General features: G+C 52.0%; 1 protein-coding gene across 1 annotated transcript in view; it reads left to right on the top strand.

The window, feature by feature from the left end:
* The window catches only part of PDE6B (phosphodiesterase 6B), a 44,248-nt gene that overhangs the window by 5,543 nt on the left and 16,149 nt on the right, over positions 1–22,556 (top strand). Inside the window, exons 2-5 of the mRNA XM_031664814.1 lie at positions 3,912–4,064; positions 4,467–4,556; positions 19,984–20,124; positions 20,212–20,286. Of these exons, the coding sequence (XP_031520674.1) occupies positions 3,912–4,064; positions 4,467–4,556; positions 19,984–20,124; positions 20,212–20,286 (459 nt within the window). The remainder of the gene's footprint in view (positions 1–3,911; positions 4,065–4,466; positions 4,557–19,983; positions 20,125–20,211; positions 20,287–22,556) is intronic.

Genomic DNA, 22,556 nt, shown 5'->3' with positions numbered 1-22,556 from the left:
GTCACAGTGGCTGTGAAGGCCCCAGAGCCAGGCCCAGCTGCTCGGCTGTGTGAGCACACACAGCCCCCTGGCCTGCTAGAGGCAGAGCAGATGCAGAGGGTTCCCAGGAGCCTGACAGTCCACAGCTGCCGCCCGCTCCCAGGTGAGGCTCCTGGCACGTCTGACCAGGAGGCTCTGGGGAAGCAGGGAAGCCCGGACTGGACAGTGGAGAGGAAGAGACCAGCAGGCAAGGACCCCCCAGCCAGGCATCACTACAGGGGACACAGAGCCCAGAGGGTACCAAGGAGGAGAGAGGGGAGGCCAGCGGGGGACCCTCCCACGGAGCATCACCACGGGGGGACACAGAGCCCAGAGGGCACCAGAGAGGAGGGACGGGGGGGACGGCGGAGGCCACAAGTTAATCTTCACCATGGGGTGGCTGCATTTCACAATGGGTGGGGCAGCTGGCAGTCGGACGTAGAGGCTGAGGGTCCGTCCCTGTGGCTGAGGGGAGTTTGCAGGGCTGTCATCCCAGGAAGTGAAGGCTGGGCTGGGGTCGGGCTGCTGGGCCAACAGGGGCGGGGAAGGGAGCCACTGAGGCTGGAAGCTGCACCAGCCAAGCTGGGACCAAGGTGGCTGCGGCCCGGCTGGTACCAAGTGCCCATCCATGCATGGGCAGCAGAGTGACCAGACGCCGAGGAAAGGAGAGACGGTGTCAGTGAGAGAGCGGCCGGATGTTTCCATGTGGGACTCTTCACAGACTTGATGGCAGATTTACAAAAAAGTAAACATTCCCTGTGGTGTCAGGGAAGCTGAGGAGGGCAGAGTGCAAGCTGGGGCTTGGTACAGATGTTCCTGGGAAGTCGCTGGACCAGCTGCTCCCAGAGGCCTGACAAGGTACAGGGAAGGAGGAACGAGGGGCAACCTCACTCAAAACCATCTGCTCGGAGGAGCATAGCTTCTGGCAGAACCTCCGCGGTGGCCAAGCCCCAGTTCTGGCTGCCTGCTCTGGACCTCTAAGGAGCTGTTCCTCTCGCTCCTAAGTGTATGGGGGCTGGGGAGACACCAAGGGGCTGCAGTCACAAAACCTCAGGGTGAAGGTCTCAGTGCTGGGGCCAAGGGTGTATCTGGCACAGGCCTGGAAGGACCAGGGAGTGAATGGGGTCAGCGGTGAAGGAGAGAGGCTGTTGGCATCAGGATGGTAACTGCGGCCCACCCACCTCAGCTGGGAGAGCTGAAATGGAGCCAGGCACCTGCTGAGACCAGTGATGCAGCCAGGAAGGCAAGGGATCCAGGAGCAGCTGTGAAGGAGAGAGGACGGCAGACGAACGGGCTGAGAGAGCATTTTACAGAGTCCCGAGTGCACTTAAATCCCAGGATGGGGAGAGACTATGAAGAAGAGAAGGTGACAAATAGTGTGAGGTTCTTGGGTGGAGGGCAGGCCACAAGGGAGAGGTGGGAAGGCTCTGTGGCTGTTCCCATACTTTCTTTGTGAAACTAGAGCTGTGAAAATGTGTGGGGCAGAGAGAAGTGACAGTCAGGTCTGAGATCCAGGAAGAAACTGGTAGAGACAAAGCTGACAAGAGAAGTGAGGCTGAACATTCATCAACCATAGCCTGTGTGACTATGGGGCACCATCTGAGGGTCACGTTGTGTGGATCCCTGTGGCGCTGTCTGATGGTCACGTTGTGTTTCTGAGGGTCACATTGTGTGGATCCCTGTGGCGCTGTCTGAGGGTCACGTTGTGTGGTTCTGAGTGTCACCATCTGACGGTCACATTGTGTTTCTGAGGGTTACATTGTGTGGATCCCTGTGGCGCTGTCTGAGGGTCATGTTGTGCTCTTTCCAGAATTGCTGGTATATGTCCAGGTGCCATGCTGTGATCTGTGTGGCACCATCTGAGGGTCACGTTGTGTGAATCCATGTGGCATCAGCTGAGAGTCATGCTGTGTGGATCCGTGTGGCACTGTCTGAGGGTCACGTGGATTTGTGTGTGGCACCATCTGAGGGTCATCTTGTGTGATGCCATCTGAGGATCACATGTGGATCCAGGAGGCACTGTCTAAGCATCCTTTTGTGTGGATCTGTGTGGTGCCATCTGAGGGTTATGAGGGTCACATTGTGTGGATCTGTGTGGCGCTGTCTGAGGGTCACGCTGTGCTCTTTCCAGAATCGCTGGTTTATGTCCAGGTGTCATGCTGTGAAGGTCAGCAGCCAGGGAAGGGCCCCAAGCGAGAGTGTCAGTGAGGTTGGCAAGGGTTGGGTTAAAAGGATGGACTCCAGGTAGAAAGGAAGAGAAACAGTCACAGAGAATCTGAATTCAGCAGAGAGCACACATGGTGGCCACTGTAGCACTGACGGCTGGTGGGGGAGACACTGTCCAAACCGCCACAGGCACAACAGGCACCACAACAAGCAGGCAAGAGCGTGCTGTGCTTGGCTCAGGGGACGCAGGTGCCGAGATGAGCCCTTAGGGGATGCAGGTAGTGAGATGAGCCCTCCCTCAGGGACCACCCCTCTGTTTCAGATCCAGTAAAGGGATGATTGCCCCACTGCCCATGCTGCCACGCCTGCCAGGGCTCACTCACCCATCTTCCTGCCGCACCATTTTTAAACGCTGGTTTTCCTTCAACGCCAGCCCACGTGGCCATGGGCAGCAGCTGCATCTCCAAGAATCAGGAAAGGAGGAGCAGGAAGGATGGGTGCCATTTAGGAGCATTCTGGCACCTCGGCCAGCCCCCAGCAGGCTTCCTCTGGGGAAGCAGGTGGAGGGAAGTTGCAAGGAGTCGCCCTCTGCCGCTGCAGGGCTGCCGTCCCTAGAAACAGCACGAGATGTGAGGCTCATCCCAGGAGCTCCCGTTCAGCTGGTGCAGTGGCCGAGGGCAGAGCCTGTTATTTTTGCCTCATGGACTAGTGAGGAGAAGGCCGTAGAACTGCCCTGTGCCTGCTGCAGGTCGCACAGGTGGGAAGTCCAGACCCCAGCAGGACCCACTCGGGAGCCATTGATCTGGGTCACTGCCCCAGGGCACCCTGGCCTCATGTAAACAAATGTCAGAACCAGGAAGTAAGAGGAGGGTCTAGGGTCACATCCAACTCTCTGAAGGACAGAATCCTGGTCGCTTGGGGGTGCCTGGTCTCAGTAACCCTCAGTGCGTCTGGGCAGAGGCAGAGCTCAGCTGACCTGTTCCTTGGGGGGCCGGAACCTAAAACCAAAGAGAGGAGGGGCTGCTCTGAATCTGGTGGGAGTGAGGGTAGGAGTGAGGGTGGGTGGGGAGCCCCCAGGAGCCAGAGGCAGGCAAAGTTCTCATCACAGTGGGCCCCAGACCCTGCGAGTGTGGGCCTGGGAGTCCAGAGGGGTAGCGTACAGACCCCAGGGCTGCCAGGACTCCCACCCCAGCTTGCCAGCTGCACCTGCCCTGGCTAAAGTGTCCCACGAACAAGCCCGCAATCAGAATGGGCTCATCCCGCATCCTACCAAGGGCTGTGTCTTGGGGAAGAGTGTAGGAGTGTCCTGAAGGGGGCTGAAGGCAGGAGAGGGTGGCGGACACCAGTAGGCTTCAGGGACAAGGTGAGCAGGCAGGCTCAACAAGCATCCAGGAGGCCCAACGCTGCTGGAGGGTGGCAGGTGTGGGATGGCACGGGAGGTGCCAGGCAGGGTGGGGCCACCCGTGAGGCCTGTATAGGTCTGCTGGACTGAGCACTGGGGGGGCACCAGCATCCTCCGCACAGAGGTGCACGGAGCCAGGCTGGAGTCACAGGGACAGGCCCAGCTCTCATCGCCCAGTGGCCACGTTCCAGTGCCCAGCAGGGCCCCCGGGCGCCTCACACCTGGATGGCAGTGGCCTCCGCAGAGCTTAGCAGCAACCCCAGTGGTGTGGGCCCCAGGCCCACGCAGCGACAGCCTCTTTAGCCTCTTTCCTCTCCTGCGGCAGTGCCCTCACTTCAGCTCATTTGCTGATGAGCTCACTGACTACAAGACAAAGAATATCCTGGCCACACCCATCATGAATGGCAAAGACGTCGTGGCGGTGATCATGGCGGTGAACAAGCTCAACGGCCCATTCTTCACCAGCGAAGATGAAGACGTGAGTAAGGGGGGCGCCTGGGCAGCCGCGTGTCTGCCTCCTTGCCTGCCTGCCCACCTGCGTGTTCTGTGTGGCACGTCTGCCTGCCCGCCTGCCCGCCCACGTGTTCTGTGCTGCGTGTCTGCTGGGCTGTTGAGCTCCATGTGCTCGTCTGCACATCGCTGTGCTCCTGTCTGCGCACACCTGTGTGTGTGTGTGTGTGTGTGACAGAGAGAGAGACAGCTTGCGTGCCCGCCCTGTGCACCTGAGCTTGCGTGTGCCAGTCCATGTCTGTGTGCTGGGCACAGCTTCCTGGCGTGTCTGGACAGCCTCAGGAGGGCATGTTTCTCCTGCAAAATACCCACGGGGGCACATGTCTGAAAGCTGGAATTTTAACTCCTCTTGTGGCGATTCCCGTTTCAGGTGTTCTTGAAGTACCTGAATTTCGCCACGTTGGACCTGAAGATCTATCACCTGAGCTACCTCCACAACTGCGAGACGCGCCGCGGCCAGGTACCACACGCTGAGCACGGCTCCCCCGTCTCGCTGCCTGCGCAGAGGCCGGTGGTGGCAGGTGGTATTGTGCTCGCCTGGGCAGGTCCCGGGGTGGGCATTGCTCCAGGGAGAGGAGGCCCACGGCTTCTGTGGCTGTGCCGAGCTGCAACGGCCAGACGCATCTGACCCTGCCTGCGATCCGGCCAGAGTGGGTGTGAGGCACCTGCAGAGGGGGAAAGGGGCACCGTTCCTAGAGGCCACCCCTGACCACCTTGGGAGGAGCCAGCATGAGTGATGAGTGAGCAGATCCGGCCCTGGCTGAGAGAGGGCACAGGGGCAGGTCCGGCCTTGGCTGAGAGGGTACGGGGGCAGGTCCGGCCCTGGCTAAGAGAGGGCACGGGGGCAGGTCTGACCCTGGCTGAGAGGGTACGGGGGCAGGTCCGGCCCTGGCTGAGAGAGGGTACAAGGGCAGTTCCGGCCCTGGCCGAGATGTTGGGGACGGAGGCCCAAGGACCTTATGGAGTCAGGTGTGCCAAGGTATGTGGGAAAATGCAGGGGGGTGACCTCCAGGGCAGGTGGTCCTCCCGTCTAAGACCCTGGCTCAGGGGAGACCTGGATGGATAGTGAGTGGGCCGGGGGAAGGAGGCTTTATGTTGGGGCTGGGAAGCCGTCCACACGGTGGCCTTGGGGCTGAGCCACAAAGGAGAACTGTAAAGACGGCGGGTCACCTCCTGCCTTCCCCGTGTCTTGTTCTGCCTGCGGACGCTGCCTGGCCCTGGTCACCTGCTGCGAGCCTGCTGAACATGGCGAGAGGCTGAGGTCTTTATCTCAGCATCTGGCGGGTTTAGGGGCCTCCTCCTGGCCCCAGGGCTGCCTCAGGGGCAGTCTGGAAAGGCGGGCAGGGCCCCTGACCAAGCAGCACCAATCTAAGCAGGCCTCCCACAGGCCAGGGCCGTGGGAACCAGGGACCAGGGAGACCATCTGTGTAATTTATCTGGAATTATTTTGCATGAGAGATTTGTCTCTTCTCCCCATTTACTAAGGTATTCAACCGTTTATTTATGTCAGTCTAGACTTAGGAGTGTCGTGTGCTTAGGTTATAATTCAACGCGATTTTGTTTATTTTCTTGCTCGTGTGAGTCCAGCTTTGGCCACTGGGAGCTCTTCTGCTTGGCTCCTGTGCTCTTTTGACATGACCCCATCACTGTGGGGTTTTGCTTTGGTTTATTTTTTGGTTTTTTATGTGTTTTTTATTTTTGTTTTGTTTTGTTTTGTTTTTGAGATGGGGTCCATCTCGGCTCACTACAACCTCTGCCCCCAAGTTCAAGCGATTTCCTGCCTCAGCCTCCCAAGTAGCTTCGATCACAGGTGTGCACCACCACGCCCGGCTAATTTTTGTATTTTTAGTAGAGAAGGGGTTTCACCATGTTGCCAGGATGGTCTCCAACTCCTGACCTCAAGTGATCCGCCCACCTCAGTCTCCCAAAGTGCTGGGATCACTGGTGTGAGGCACTGCGCTCAGCCTGGCTTGGTTTTGAAATTCCTCGATTTTTAGCTCCACAGGATGCCCCCGGCTCATTGTGTATTTCCTGTCCTGGTCTTGCCATCAGCCACTTCTCCAGGGAGCCCAGCTCCTTCTGTTGGAAAGCAGTAATGGGAGCCGCGGCCTGGGGGCCGGCAGTGCTGGTTGCAGGGGTCGCTGCTTCCAGGCCGTCTCGGCCAGCAGAGCGAGAGGCAGCCATGCTCTGCCAGCCCTTGCGTGTCCCCTGAGTGTGCACAGAGCTGCAAATGTTCCTGCACATGACCATTGTGCTCGAGCTGACGTCTCCAGCCCTGGTCCACAGCAGCACGGCTCAATATGGCTTCTTCCTCTTGCTGCTATGTGAATTCCCATCCAACAGTGGAACGCCTGGGAGCCGTCCTCCGCCCATGCACTTAATTGTCTGATTCCAGCGCAGGGGTATAGCCATGTTAGGATTGTTCACCCGCACCCCATGGAGAACAGTGTCACCGAGTAGAATATGGGGTTGATGAAGAGTTTCTTTTGCCTTCAGTCTTACTGAGGCCAGAAGGCGGCTTGCTCTGTTCCTTCCCACCAGTGATGAGTGATATTTCCTGCTGCTCTGCAATCTCACCAGCGTTTGGTGGAACTGCAATCTGATGGGTGTACGGTAGCATCTCATTATTGTTGTAATTTACAATCCCCTAATGACAGATGATGTCGCACGTCTTTTCATTTACATATCTGCCATCTGTACGTCTTAATCTTTGGTGAGTTGTCTGTTCAGATCTTTTGCCCTGTTTGATTAGGTTATTTGTTTTCTTATCATTTAAAGAGTTTTATTTTTATTTTTATTTACTTATTTATTTATTTATTGGAGATAGGGTCTTACTCTATCACCCAGGCTGGAGTGCAATGGCGCGATCTCGGCTCACTGCAACCTCTGCCTCCCAGATTCAAGCAATTCTCCTGCCTCAGCCTCCCAAGTAGCTGGGACTACAGGTATGCCCCACCACACCTGGGTAATTTTTTTTTTTAGAGACAGAGTCTTGCTGTGCTGCCCAGGATGGTAGGACGGCAGTTCTGTGATGTTTTTCTGGGGGTCCACCGTTCACAGGAGGCAGAAATGGCAAGTCAGGCAGAGCAGGGGCTCTGCCAGCAGCAAACATGAGGGAATAGAGAGCGTGTCCCTTAAGTTCATGGGCAAATGTCTGAACGGCCTTTTCTAAAGGAAAGGGGGAGAAGTGGGAAGCCCAGGCTTCTGGGCAGGAGAGATGCCTTTAAGTTCTTGTGGCTGCTTTCAGCTTGAGCCATTTAGGTGCAGAACTGGAAACTGTCAAGGGTGACTAAGCCCTGCTTCTGGCATGAGAAAGTTAAACTTGTATTCAAAAGTCATGCTCAGGCCGGGCGTGGTGGCTCATGTCTCTAATCCCAGCACTTTGGAAGGTCAGGGCAGGCAGATCACCTGAGGTCAAGAGTTTGAGACCAGCCTGGGCAACACGGTGAAACCGTCTCTATTAAAATACAAAAAATTATCCAGACACGGTGGTGCATGCCTGCAGTCCCAGCTACTCGGGAGGCTGAGGCAGGAGAATTGCTTGAACCCAGGAGCTGGGTTCTTCTCCTCAGGTTCTCCTGCCCAGGACCTGCAGTGAGCTGAGATCGTACCACTGCACTCCAGTCTGGGCGACAGAACAAGACTCCATCTCAAAAAAAAAAAGAGAGAGAGGAAAAAAAAAAAAAAGGTGATGCTGAGACCAGGAGCAGTGGCTCCCTCTATAGGAAGGCTGAGGCGGGAGAATCACTTGAGGCCAGGAATTTGAGACCAACCTGGGCAATATAGCAAGACCCCATCTCTACAAAAACAGAAGAATGATTTGCAAATTTTTTCTACCAGGATGTGGCTTGTCTTTTAATTCACTTTACACTGTATTTTGCAAAATAGTTTTAAATTTTATTATAATAAAGTCCAATTGGCCAGGCATGGTGGCTCATGCCTGTAATCCCAGCACTTTGGGAGGCCAAGGCAGGCCAATCACCTGATGTCAGGAGTTCGAGATCAGCCTGGCCAAGATGGTGAAACCCCATCTCTATTAAAAAAATATGAAAATTAGCTGGGCATGGTAGTGGGCACCTGTAATCCCACTTACTCAGGAGGCCGAGGCAGGAGAATCGCTTGAACCTGGGAGACGGAGGTTGCAGTGAGCTGAGATCATGCCATTGCACTCCAGCCTGGATCACAGAGCGAGACTCCCATCTCGGGAAAAAAAAAATCCAACTTAGTATTTTTTTTCCTTCATGGATTGTATTTTGTGTTGTATCTAAAAACTCATCACTAAACCCAAGGTCACCTAGATTTTCTCTTGTTGTCTGCTAGAAGTCATATAGATTTGTATTTTACATTAGATGTGTGATTCATTTTCTGAAAGGTGTAAGGTCTGCATCTGGATTAATTTTTTGTGGTGGTGTTGTTGGCATGTGGAAGTCCAGTTGATCCAGCACCATGTGTTGAAAAAGGCCACCTTTTCTCCATTGTGTTGCTTTTGCTCTTTTGTCAAAGATCAGGTGGCTCTGTTGGTGTGAGTCTGTTCCTGAGCTCTTTATTCTGTTCCACTGTCGTATGTGTTTATTCGTCCACGATACCAGATCGTAGACCGTCTTGATCACTGTAGGTTTAGAGTAAGTCTTGAAGTTGGGAATGTTAGCACTCTACTTTTCTTTCTTCTGCAGTATTGTGCTGGCTATTCTGGGTTTGTTGCCTTTCCACATAAACCTTAGAGTCAGTTTGTCAATATCCACAAAATAGCTTACTAGTAGTGTAATTGGGACTACATTAAATCTGTAGATCAAGTTGGGAAAAATTGCCGTCTTAGAAATAATGTATCTTCCAATCGATGAACACAGAATCTCTCTTCATTTATTCAGATCTTCGATTTCTTTCATCAGAATTTTGCAGTTTTTGCATACAAATCCATAATTTTATTAGATTTGTACCTAAGTATTTCATTTTCCCATGGTAAAGTAAGTGATATTGGGTTCTTAATTTCAAATTCCAATTGTTCATTGCTGTTATAAAGCAAAGCAATGGACCTCTGTATGTTAACTTTGTATCCTGGGCAGAGAAGAGGTGAGGGTGAGGCGGTCAGCGCAGGAGCCAGGCCAGGCTGGGCAGGGGGTCCCTGAGTGCCCGAGGCCTCACCTTCTCCTTGGTCATGTCCAGGGGGCCCACCAAGTACTGTCACAGGCACACCTTTAAAACCGAGGTCTGTTGGGCTGTGTGGCCGGGGCAGGCCAGCCAGGCATCCCAGCTCCTGGGGGACCCATGAGGCCCTGACCACAGCCCCACACACAGCCATCAGAGACACATTTTTTTTTTTTCTGAGACAGAGTCTCACTCTGTCACCCAAGCTGGAGTGCAGTGGCACAATCTCGGCTCACTGCAACCTTTACCTCCCAGGTTCAAGCGATTCTCCTGCCTCAGGCTCCCAAGTAACTGAGACTACAGATGTGCATCACCACACCTGCCAAATTTTTGTATTTTTAGTAGAGACAGGATTTCACCATGTTGGCCAGGCTGGTCTCAAACTCCTGAGCTCAGGTGATCTGCCCACGTCAGCCTCCCAAAGTGCTGGAATTACAGGCGTGAACCACTGCACTGAGCCAGGAGTTTTTTATTGATTATTTGGTGTTTTTACCTAGACAATCATGTCATCTGCAAACAAAGATAGCTTTCTTCCCTCTCAATCTATATACATTGTATTTCTTTTTCTCGTCTTATTGCACTAGCTAGCACTTCAAGTATAATGTTGAATGTGAGTGGTGAGAGGAGGGAGACATCTTTGCCTTATTCCCAATCTTAGGAGAAAGCATCCGCTTTCTCACCATTAAGAATGACATCGGCCGGGCGCGGTGGCTCAAGCCTGTAATCCCAGCACTTTGGGAGGCCGAGATGGGTGGATCACGAGGTCAGGAGATTGAGACCATCCTGGCTAACACAGTGAAACCCCGTCTCTACTAAAAAACACAAAAAACTAGCCGGGCGAGGTGGCGAGCGCCTGTAGTCCCAGCTACTCGGGAGGCTGAGGCAGGAAAATGGCGTGAACGCAGGAGGCGGAGCTTCCAGTGAGCTGAGATCCGGCCAGTGCACTGCAGCCTGGGCAAGAGAGCCAGACTCTGCCTCAAGGAAAAAAAAAAAAAAAAAAAAAAGAATGACATCGCCCAGCTAGGCACGGTGGCTCATGCCTGTAATCCCACCACTTTGGGAGACCGAGGTGGGTGGATCACCTGAGGTCGGGAGTTCGAGATCAGCCTGACCAACATGGAGAAACCCCCATCTCTACTAAAAATACAAAAAATTAGCCAGGCGTGGTGGCACATTTCTGTAAATTCAGCTACTCAGGAGGCTGAGGCAGGAGAATCGTTTGAACCTGGGAGGCGGAGGTTGCGGTGAGCCACGATTGTGCCATCACACTCCAGCCTGAGCAACAAGAGTGAAACTGCATCTGAAAAATAAAACAAAACAAAAAAAAGAATGACATTGTCCAGCGCGGTGGCTCATGCCTGTAATCCCAGCACTCTGGGCGGCTAAAGCAGGCAGATAGCTTGAGCCCAGGAGCTCGAGACAAGCCTGGGCAACATGGTCAAACACCATCTCCACAAAAATTGCAAAAATGTTAGCCAGGCATGGTGGCGTGTGCCAGCAGTCCCAGCAACTCACCACTGCGCTCCAACCTGGGCAACAGACACTGTCTCAAAAAAAGAAAAGAAAAGAAAAGAAAAAAAGAATGCCTTTAGCTCTAGGATTTTTGTTGAATTTTTAAAATCTAGTTGAGGAAGTTCCCTCTATTTCTAGTTTGCTAATTGTTTTTATTCTGAATGAATGTTGGATTTTTCCAATTATTTTCTGCATTGATTGATAACATCATGTGTTTTCTGAACAAATTTTGAACAAGCTTTGCATAATTAGAATAAATGCCACCTGGTTATGTAGTGTAATTATTATTTTCATACATTGTTAAATTGGTCTTGCCATGTTTTGTTAAGAATTTTGGCATTTATAGGCCGGGCACGGTGGCTCAAGCCTGTAATCCCAGCACTTTGGGAGGTTGAGGTGGGCAGATCACAAGGTCAAGAGATCGAGAGCATCCTGGCCAACATAGTGAAACCCTGTCTCTAGTAAAAATACAAAAATTAGCTGGGCGAGGTGGCAGGTGCCTGTAGTCCCAGCTACTCGGGAGGCTGAGGCAGGAGAATCACTTGAACCCGGAAGGTGGAGGTTGCAATGAGCCAAGGTCACGCCACTGCACTCCAGCCTGACGACAGAATGAGATTCTATCTCAAAAAAAGGAAAAAAAAAGAATTTTTGCATCTATATTCGTGAACTACATTGGTCTGTAGTTTTTCTTTCTTATAATGTCTTTATCTGGTTTTGCTATTAGGATAATTTTGACCTCATCGAATAAGATAGAAGTGCTCCCTCTGCTTCTGTTTTTGGAAGAGATTGTAGTGAATTGACATAATATCTTTCCTCAATGATTGGTCAGATTCACCAGTGAAACCATTAGGGACTGGTGCTTTCTTTTTGGATGATTATTAATTATTGATTCAATTTCTTTAATACTCAGAGGACTCTTCAGATTCTTCTAATTCGCCTGGTGTGAGTCTTGGTAGTTTGTGTCTTTCTAGTGATCAGTCTATTTCATCTCAGTTAAAATCAAATTTTGAGGCATAGAGTTGTCATAATTATTATTTATTTTCTTCTGCTTGCTTTAGGCTTGATTTGAAGTTCTTTTTCTAGTTTCTTAAGCTTTGAGTATTGATTTAGATCTTTCTTCCTTTTTATTGTGTGCACTGCTTTCCCTGCACCTGACAAATTCTGATAGGTTGTGTATTTTTACTCTTATTTAGTTCAAAATCTATTTTTTTTTTTTTTTTTTTTGACGGAGTCTCGCTCTGTCACCAGGCTGGAGTGCAGTGGCGCAATCTTGGCTCACTGCAACCTCTGCCTCCTAGGTTCACGCCATTCTCCTGCCTCAGCCTCCCGAGTAACTGGGACTACAGGCGCCCGCCACCACGCCCGGCTAATTTTTGTATTTTTAGTAGAGATGGGGTTTCACCATGTTAGCCAGGTTGGTCTCGATCTCCTGACCTCATGATCTGCCTGCCTTGGCCTCCAGAAGCGCTGGGATCACAGGCATGAGCCACCACGCCTGGCCGAGTTCAAACCCTTTTAAAAGGTCTCTTGAGACTCTGGCCCATCTGTTATTTAGAAGTGTGTTGTTAAATCCATTTTAAAGTTTTCAGCTGTATTTCTGTTACTGATTTCTAATTTAATTGCACTATAAGAACATACTTTTCATTATTTTTATTTTCAAAATTTTGTTAAGATGTATTTTATGGCCCAGAATGTGGTTTATCTTGCTGTATGCTCCACGTGACCTTGAGAAGAATGTATATTGCGCTGTTGGTGAATAACATAATTTGTAGATGTCAATTATGTCCAGTCGAACAACGGTGTTGTTTATTATTTTTTATTTTTGTCTTTTTTTTTTTTGAGACTGATTCTTTCTCTGTCGCTCAGGCTGGAGTGCAATGGTGCGATCTCAGCTCACTGCAACCTCCACCTTGTGATTCAGGTGATTCTCCTGCCTCAGCCTCCTGAGTAGCTGGGATTACAGGCACGTGCCACCACACCCACCTACTTCTTATATTTTTAAGTAGAGATGGAGTTTCACCGTGTTGCCCAGGTTGGTCCCAAACTCCCAGCCTCAGGTGATCCACCCACCTCGGCCTCCCGTGCTGGGATGACAGACGTGAGCCACCGCGCCTGGCCAACGGTGTTGTTTAGTTCAGCAATGTTCTTACTGAGCCTCTGCCTGCTGGATGTGCTCATTCTGATAGAGGGTAGTAAGTCTCCAACAGTAGTGGAGGATGTGTCTCTCCTTACAGCTTTATCAGCTTTTGTTTCATGTGTTTTGATGCTTTGTTATTAGATGTATGAACATGAATGATTTTTATGTCTTCATAGAGAAACAACCCCTTTATCATGTTGTGATGCCCCTTCTACCAATCATTTTCCTTGTTCTAAAGTACTCTTTGTCTAAATTAATATAGCTACCCCAGTGTCCTTGGATTCATTTTAGCATAGGATATATTTCTTCATTCCTTACTTTTAAACTATGTGTGTCTTTATACTTAAAGTGGGTTTTTTACAGACAACATATATATATAGGGTCAGGTCTTAGTTCTTTTTATCCACTCTGAAAATCTGTCAAGTGGTGTATTTAGGCTATTCACACTTAAAGTGATTATTGATATAGTTGGATTAATATATATACCATATTCTTAACTGTTTTCTCTGCATTGCACTTAGTCTTTATTATTATCATCCCCTCTTTTTTCTGCCTTCTCTGGTTTTAATCGAGCATCTTATCCCATACTCTCTCCTCTCTTAGCTTATCAGTTATACTTGTTTTTCTTTTTCTTTTTCTTTCTTTCTTTTTTTTTTTTTTTGAGACAGAGTTTCGCTCTTTTTGCCCAGGCTGGAGTGCAGTGGCGCAATCTCAGCTCACCGCAACCTCCGCCTCCCAGGTTCAAGTGATTCTCCTGCCTCAGCCTCCCGAGTAGCTGGGATTATAGGCATATATCACCACCCCGGCTAATTTTGTATTTTTAGTAGAGACAGGGTTTCTCCATGTTGGTCAGGCTGGTCTTGAACTCCCGACCTCAGGTGATCCACCTGCCTCGGCCTCCCAAAGTGCTGGGATTACAGGCGTAAGCCACTGCGCCTGGCTATACTTGTTTTTCTAAAAAAATTTAGCATTTCCCCAGAATTTGCAATAATCATTTATGACTACTCTAAGCCCTCTTCCAAATAGCATTATACTGCTTCACTAGAGTGCAGCTATCTCACAGCAATGTACCTACAATTTCTCACTTCCACACTTACAAAATTTCTGTCATTTATTTTACTCATCCCTGTGCTATAATCATGTAATATACTGTTACTATTATTACTTTGAACAAATAGTTATTAGAGAAATTAAGAAAAAGAAAATATGTTACTTTCCTGTCATTTATTTGTTTTCTGCTGCTGTTCCTTTTTTCACGCATATGCGAGTTTCTGATCTATCTCATTCTTCCTGTTTCCAAGGAACTTTTCTGAACATTTTCTGCAGGGCCAGACCACTGGTAACACGTTCCTCAGTTTCTGTTTATCTGAGAAAGTCTTTATTTCTCCTTCACTTCTGAAGGAGAACTTTACTGGATATAGAATTATAAGTTAGCACATTTTTCTTCTCAGCACTTCCAATACTTCACTCCACTCTCCTCTCGCTCGCATCGTTTCTGATGAGCTGTTTCCAACGTCTGCTTCCACCCTTGGTCAGATGTTCCCCCACCCCCAGCTTCCCTCGAGGTTTTCAGCTCGGTTTTGTGCAGTTTGAATATGATGTGCCTTAGGATCCATTTTTTGACATTTGTCTTTTTTCACAGTCACTGAGCATCCTAGATGTGCGGTTTGGTGTCTGTCAATAATGTGGGCAAATCTCAGCCAATATTACTTCCACCATGTCTTCCCCTTCCCTCTTTCGGCTCCTCCCGGCACCCGCCGCCCTCCGGCACCTTCTGTATCTGTCTCTTTGCTCTGCTGCCTCCGCTCGTGGTTCCCTCTGCATTTCTCCTTCAGATACACGCAGCCTCTGGACGGGCCACGGCGCTCTGCATTTCCTCCTGGCATCTCCTGTGCTCCAGCAGCCTTGTCCTTCCGGAGCGTCCATCTCTTTGCTTATGTTACCGTCTGCTCTCATGTGCTGCCTCCTTTTTCTAGTAGCGCCGTTAGCATATTGATCATCGTAATTTTACTTTTTTTTTTTTTTTTTTTTTTTTATTGTCTTGCTCTGTGGCCCTGGCTGGAGTGCAGTGGCAGCATCTTGGCTCACTGCAGTCTCTGCCTCCTGGGTTCTAGTGATTCTCCTGCCTCAGCCTCCTGAGTAGCTGGGATGACAGGCACCCACCACCACGGCCCAGCTAATTTTTGTATTTTTAGTAGAGATGGGTTGTCACCATGTTGGCCAGGCTGGTCTTGATCTCCTGACTTCAGTTGAACTGCCCGCCTCGGCCTCCCAAAGTGCTAGAATTACAGGCGTGCACCACCTCACCCAGCCTGATCATAGTAATTTTAAATTCCCAGTCTGATAATTCCCAACTTCGTGTCACATCTGAGTCTGGTTCTGAGCTTGCTTTGTCTTTATGGACTGTTGCTTTTTCTCGCCTTTTAGCGTGACTTGTAATTTTTGGCCAAAGCAGGAACTGGGGCAAATCAGCCTTGAGTGTGGGATTTGGGGTCCATCTGGCCCGGAACTGGGCTGTATTGAACATTGGCTGCAGCTGAGGGTGCCAGCAGCTTCCGCGCCCTTGCTTGTGGTTTGCTTTTGCTCCCGTATCAGCTTGAGCTGCCATAACAAAATACCACACACCAAGCGCCTTAGACAGCAGGCATTCGCTTCTGACACTTCTGGAGGGGGCGAAGTTCCAGATGAAGGTGCTGACCAGTTCTGTTTCTGGCGAGGGCTCTCTCCCTGGCTTGCTGTGTCCTCGTCCCATAAGGGCACCAATCCTCTCGTGGGGGCCCCACGCTCGTGACCTCACCTAACCCTAATCATCCCCCAGGGCCCCACCTCCACTCACCGTCACATCTGGGGTGAGGGCTTCACAGATGCACGGGGGGAGGGGCACGTAATCTGGTCCACAGCAGGGACCACCCAGCAACAGACCTCAGTTTTAAAAGTGTGGCTCTGGCCAGGTGTGATGGCTCACGCCTGTAATCCCAGCACTTTGGGAGGCTAAGGAGGGCAGATCACCTGAGGTCAGGAGTTCGAGACCAGCCTGGCCAAAATGGTGAAATCGCGTCTCTACTAAAACATACAAAAAAATTATCTGGGCATGGTGGTGTGGGCCTGTAACACCAGCTACTCAGGACACTGAGGCAGGAAAATTGCTTGAACCCAGGAGGCAGAGGTCGCAGTGAGCCGAGATCATGCCACTGCACTCTAGCCTGGGCAACAAGAGCAAAACTGCGTCAAGGAAGGAAGGAAGATCCAAGAGTCAGGCATGTTTGCCCATTCTGTTGTCTGGTCACCCCAGCTCTAAACCAGGCAATAACTGAATTGCCAACACCTAGGAAACCCCTTGTTTCCAGCCTCTCAGCCTGCAGGCGTGTGGAGACCAGCTCAAGGTTCTAACACATGACCTTGTGTCTCCATGCGAGACTTTTGATTTTGCACCCGACGTTGCCCAATCCTAGGAAAAGCTGTTTCTGGGCCTTCCCCTCTGAACGGCATTTTTAGGCATCCTGACTTGCACGAGGCACAGGCCTGCCTCACGGCTCTTTTTGAAAATAGAAGTTTGTGATGAGCAAAGATTGGCCCCCGAGGTCCACCCAATGCCTGCACTTCGTCTGCCTCCTCCTTGAGCTGTGGAAGGAAAGCTGGTCACTGGGATTAAAGCAGCCTCCGAGCATTCACCCCTCCCTCTGTCCAGGGCCGTCACCTGGACAATCAGGAACTACCTTCTGTCCCAGGCACCCTCCGGACTGGAGGCCCCTGCCACTCCCTTTCTGAAAAGCCTCTCGGACATTCCCATCAGAGCCAGTAGAAGCCACAGGGAAGCCACGGGTTAGGCCCTGCAGAGTTCAGGTTTCTGTCTGACCTGTCAGGACAGCTGCCAGTTGGGCTTAGTGGAGCAATTCCCACGGCCCAGCCATCTGAGCTGCAGCAAAGCTGCATGAAGGGCCTGTGGGTGCAGGACTGTGGCTCCCACCTCCATGCCGGCCATGCGTCAGGACCCAATGGCTCGCTGCAAGGGCAGAGGACGTGCCTCAACTCTTGCATCCTGTGAGCAAGCAGAGCCATTCAGAAGTGAGAGGCAGCCAGGAGGAGCGGGCATGGTCTGTGCACACCCGGCAGTGGCGGGAGCCTGTTGAGCTGGCCAACTTCATGACTTAGGGCCCCGCCATGATGTGCTAGATGGAGCTGTGGGGAGAGACACCCTAGCACAGCAACCCGTCTGCTGTAGCGAAGCCCCGAGCACAGGCAACAGTGACCCACAGTGAGGGGCGGGGTGGCTGAGCCTAGATGTCTATCACCTTCCCTTTTAATATAACTTTCTAGTTTATAGGTTACATGATTTAATTGTAAAAATGACTATGTTTAACAACTGGCTCTCAGAATTCCTGAGGATTCAACAACCAGCTCAGAATCTCACCGTGAGTGAGAGGAAGCCCTCAGCCCTGATGCCAGGACACACAGTAGATCTGGCGGTGTCAAGGCCCTGGACCCGGCAGGGAAACGTCTCCAGAAACAAGGCTCCTGAGCCGCAGGCCCCAGGGCTATGAAGAGCCATCTCCATTCAGCAGGCCCCAGGGCTATGAAGAGCAGCCTAGCCTTGCTGTTTGCACCTGCTGTTTTCCTAAGTCCTGTTCTGGACCCACTAACTCCAGTTGGACTAAACTGACTTCTGCACACGTGCACGGGACCAAAGCCCCTGACCAGTGCAGGGACACAGAGGGCGGGACATACTCAGATAAGGGCTGGGAAGCCTGGGAGCTTCTGCTGAGGGTGGCACCAGCAGCAGTTCCATGACCGTGACTGCAGCCAGGGAGGCTCAATGACGGTGACTGCGGCCAGGGCGGCTCCGGGACCAAAACTGCGGCCAGGGCGGCTCCAGGACCGTGACTGTGGCCAGGGCAGGAGAGTGCGGAGGCCACTGAGGAGGGTCCACGCCCATCGGTGAGGCAGGAGTCAGTGTAGGCTGCAGACCGGGCGGAGATTGGAAGGCGGGGGTCAGGGTCACTGGGGAAACATGGCTCAGGGAAGGCTTCAGGGAGAAAAAGGTGTCGGACACCGTGTGGAGAGAGGCTGGTGCTTGAGGGCTGCTGGGGGGCCGGGCCTCAGCAGGGAGGGAGGGAGGGGCTCTGGAAACAGCAGAGCTGGCACTGAGGACGTCACCAGGGAAGAACAGTGACGTGCATGGACCTGGAGGATGCCGTTGGCCGAAAGAAGCGAGGATCTCACTCACGTGTGGGATCCAAAAACCCTGAATTCATGGAAACAGCGAGTGGAAAGGGGGTTGCAGGAGGCCGGGGCAGGAAGAGAGAAAGCGGAGACATTGGTCAAAGGGTGCAAAGTGTTCGTTAGCTGGGGCCGTGGGCTTCAAGGTCAGCCGCGCTGCATGGCGGCCACCGCTGCTATTAATCACAGTACACAGGGTACTCGGTAAGTGCGGTTTGCTTCCGAGGATTTATTAGGTGGGAAAAGTTTTAAGTTAAAAGAACAATAAAAATGTAAAACAAAGCCGGGCGCGGTGGCTCACGCCTGTAATCCCAGCACTTTGGGAGGCCGAGGCGGGTGGATCACAAGGTCAGGAGATCGAGACCATGGTGAAACCCCGTCTCTACTAAAAATAGAAAAAATTAGCCGGGCGCAGCAGCGGGCGCCTGTAGTCCCAGCTACTCGGGAGGCTGAGGCAGGAGAATGGCGTGAACCCAGGAGGCGGAGCTTGCAGTGAGCCGAGATTGCGCCACTGCACTCCAGCCTGGGCAACAGAGCAAGACTCCGTCTCAAAAAAAAAAAAAAAAAGTAAAACAATACAGTAGAACAGCCATTTTCATGGCATTGCATTGCACTGGGTGCTGAGTCATGGGAGATGGTTTAAGGTGTGGGGGGCGTGTGCAACCTCTGCGCAAACTCTAGACCATTTCCTATCTGGGACTTGAGCATCCTCGGATTTTGATATCAGAGCGGCGTCCTGGAACCAGTTTCCCTGAGGATACCGAGGGATGACTGTGTCATATACCAAATTGCTAGAAAATCGATTTGCAATGTTCTCACCACAAAAAAATAAGTTGGTGAGGTGATGGATATGTTGATTAGCTTAACTGAATCTTTCTGCAACAAATACATAGATCAGAACATCACACCAAACCCCGTAACACATAAACCCCATAAATACACACAATTATTCAACCGAATATAAACTAAAATCAGTAAAATCAATGTATTGGGAAATAAAGCTACGAACGTCTCACTGCTCTTGGCAACAGGAGAGCCTGGTCCTGTTCCCACCATGAGCTGAGTGCCAAGGGGTGGAACTTCAGAGGGCCTGGTGGGGAGAGAGCCGGGCTAGGACGCCGCAGCAGAGGAGAGGGAGCTGGCACCACGCGGTAGGAGACCCAGCAGCTGCCGCGAGTGTGAGAAGGCGGGGCCTGGAGGGGCCTGGGTCTGGACCTTGACCAAGGAGGCAGAGAAAGGTGGACCCAGGAGGGCCCTGGGGTGAGTCTGAGCCTGGCGGCAGCGCTAACCCAGCAGCCAGGGGCCCGTGTGGTGGGACGTCCTGCGCAGGGTCTGGCCAGGACCTCGTGGAGTGCGTCAGCAACGCTTCACTCTCAGACACTTAGCGGAAGCCACAGGAGGCCCCACATCCAGAAACCACGGCCTGATGTTCTCAAAGCCCAGCTCGCCACAGGCGGTTCTGCAGCAGCCGGGAGGAAGAAGGGCTGGTCGGATGTCTGCCTCTGTAGGTCCAAGCGGCGGATTCCACTTTCCACTCGTCCACTTGTGAGTGATGAGGGGATGTTTGCCTCTGAAGGTCAAAGCAGCAGATTCCACTTTCCGCTTGTCCACTCGTGAGTGATCAGGGACGTGACCGCAGCCTGGAGGCCTCACCGCCAGCCGGTTCCCAGGCCCCGCGCGTGTGGGTGCCACACGCTCAGATGAAACCTGGCCACGGAGCCGCCAATCAGGGTCTGTGCCGGGCTCCACGGCTGGGCAGGTGGTCAGATGTGGGAGCGCACCTGTGTGTCAGGCTTGAGTTGACCCCGTGCTGCTGTGGTCAGACAGGCGTGAGGGTGGGGTGGCCGCAGGCCCACAGGTGTGCCCCTCCCTGCAGGTGCTGCTGTGGTCGGCCAACAAGGTGTTTGAGGAGCTGACGGACATCGAGAGGCAGTTCCACAAGGCCTTCTACACGGTGCGGGCCTACCTCAACTGTGAGCGCTACTCTGTGGGCCTCCTGGACATGACCAAGGAGAAGGTGAGGCTTTGGCGGCTCAGGGACCCCCTGCCTGGCCCGACCCAGGTCCCATGCTGACCGCCCCACCCTCACCTCTTCTCTGCCCAGGAATTTTTTGACGTGTGGCCTGTGCTGATGGGAGAGTCCCAGCCGTACTCGGGCCCACGCACGCCGGATGGCCGGGTGAGTCTTAGGGGAGGGGCCCAGGGCCCGTCCACATGCCTCTGCTTCCCTGGCTCCAACTTCAGGGCAGGAGAAGGAGGGATAGGGGTAGGGTTTGGGGAGGTGGGAACTGGCGGGGGGGGCTCCCGGGTGCCTGTCTGTCGTCTCCACCAGGCTCCCCTACTGCTGCGCTCCAGGGATGGGGTGTCCAGGGTTGGTCCCCAAACAAGGGCCGCCAGGCTGGCTGTGAAGGCCCACGTCGGCTCTGATTGCGGGGACTCCTGCTGCCCTATCTCTCCGCGTGGGACCTCCTGTGCACATGTAGGGGGTGTGTGTGTGTGTGTGTGTGTGAGAGTACGGGCCCAGCTTGTGCGTGGGATTGTGTGAGACACAGACTGGGAAGACAGATCTAAACCACGGCGTGTGATGCGTGTCCCGTGAGTATTGGTGACGGTCTGCTTGTGTGTGGACGTGGGTGTGAGTGCACCCGCGTTCGTAGAATTCCTGTGCACGGCAGAGACATCTCTTCATGTACGTACACATGCACAGTTACATGTGTGTGCATGTGTGTGTCTGTGTGTAACTGTGTGTGCGCGTGCGGGAGCCCCTTGGAGCTTGGCCAGGCTGTGTGTGTCTGTGTGTAACTGTGTGTGCGTGGAGCTTGGCCAGGCTGTGTGTGTCTGTGTGTAACTGTGTGTGTAACTGTGTGGTGTGCGTGTGGAGCTTGGCCAGGCTGTGTGTGTAACTGTGTGTGTGCATGTGGAGTCTCCAATAGGCTGTGTGTGGTCCAGGTGGTAACTGGTGCATTGTGATTTCCACATTGTGGTGGTCAGGTAATCCTCAGGTAGGCACATAGGAGCCCTGAGCCAATTGTATTGTGGTGGAATCAGGTGGAATCAGGTGGAAGAAGGAATCAGGAATCAGGGTGGAAGGGAATGGTTCAGGAATCAGTGTGTGGTAATCAGGCAAGGCAGGTGGATTTCAATGGCCAGGAATCAGGAAGGAATCAGTGGAGCCGGACATGAATCCAGGAATCAGGAAACATGGTGGACCAGGAATCAGGTGGACCAGGAATCCCCAGGAATCAGGAATCAGGTCAGGGAGTATTGTGGTGGTCTCAGGTGGTGCAATCAGGTGGAATCAGGGGTGGTGGATGGCTGAAGGGAACTTAGTGAATCAGGAAGGAATCAGGAGTTTGAAGGAATCAGGAAGGAATGGAATGGAATGGAAGGTCTCAGGAATCAGGGAAACAGGGAATCAGGTGGAATTTGTGGAAGGAAGGAAGGAATGGAATGAAGGAATGGAAGGAATCAGGAATCAGGAATGGAAGGGAATGGAATGGAAGGAAGGGAATGGAATGGAATCAGGTTCAGGAATGGAATGGACATGGTGGAATCAGGCTGGCAGGAGGCCTACTAGGACAGGTGGTGGTCTTAGAAGGAATAGGAAGAATCTGGAATCAGGAGGACAGAATCAGGTGGAAGAAGGAGCTTAATAGACAGTGGAATCAGTGGAAGGAATCAGGAACTTAGTGGAATCAGGTGGTGGACAGGAATCAGGAATCCAGGTGGATGGACAGTGGAATCAGGAATGGAATCAGGAAGGTTTAATGGAATGGAAATGGAATGGACAGGCCAGAAGGAATCAATGGTCTGGAATGGAATCAGTGGATGGACAGGGAATGGAATGGAATCAGGAAGGCAGGATTTGGATGAGGCTGTGTGAGGAACCAGGTAATCAGGTGGTGTGGAATCAGGTAATCAGGTGGTGGTGGAGCCATTAGAAGGAATCAGGTGGAAGGAAGGAAACCAGGAATCAGGTTTCATTGAAGGGAATCAGGAATCAGGAATGGAATCAGGTTCAGTGGCAATCAGGTAATCAGGTGGGTAAACTCAGGAAGGCAGTGGAGTTTGGCTGTGGTTCAGGGTGGAATCAGGTGGAATCAGGGAATCAGAATAGGAAGGAAGGAAACCAGGAATCTGGACAGGGGAATGGAATCAGGAATGTGTGGGGTTCAGGTAACCTGTGTGGTGTGTGTAATCAGGTGTAGAATCAGGTAAGCAGGGATTTGGCTTAGGCTGTGGTGGTTCAGGTGTAATCAGGTAATCAGGTGGAATCAAAATTAGTGGAAATGGATGGAATTGTGGAATCAGTGGAAGAAGGAAATGGAATCAGGTGGAAATGGAAGGAAGGAATCAGGGGGGAATGGATGGTGGAAACAGGGGAATTGAGTGGAATGGGAAATGGAATGGATAAATGGAATGGAATGGAATGAACGGAAGGGACAACAA

This window comes from Papio anubis, chromosome 3, assembly GCF_008728515.1.
Source record: "Papio anubis isolate 15944 chromosome 3, Panubis1.0, whole genome shotgun sequence".
Classification (NCBI taxonomy): Eukaryota; Metazoa; Chordata; class Mammalia; order Primates; family Cercopithecidae; genus Papio; species Papio anubis.
Note: the sequence above shows the minus strand (reverse complement) of the source record. Positions and strands in the feature narration are given on the sequence as shown.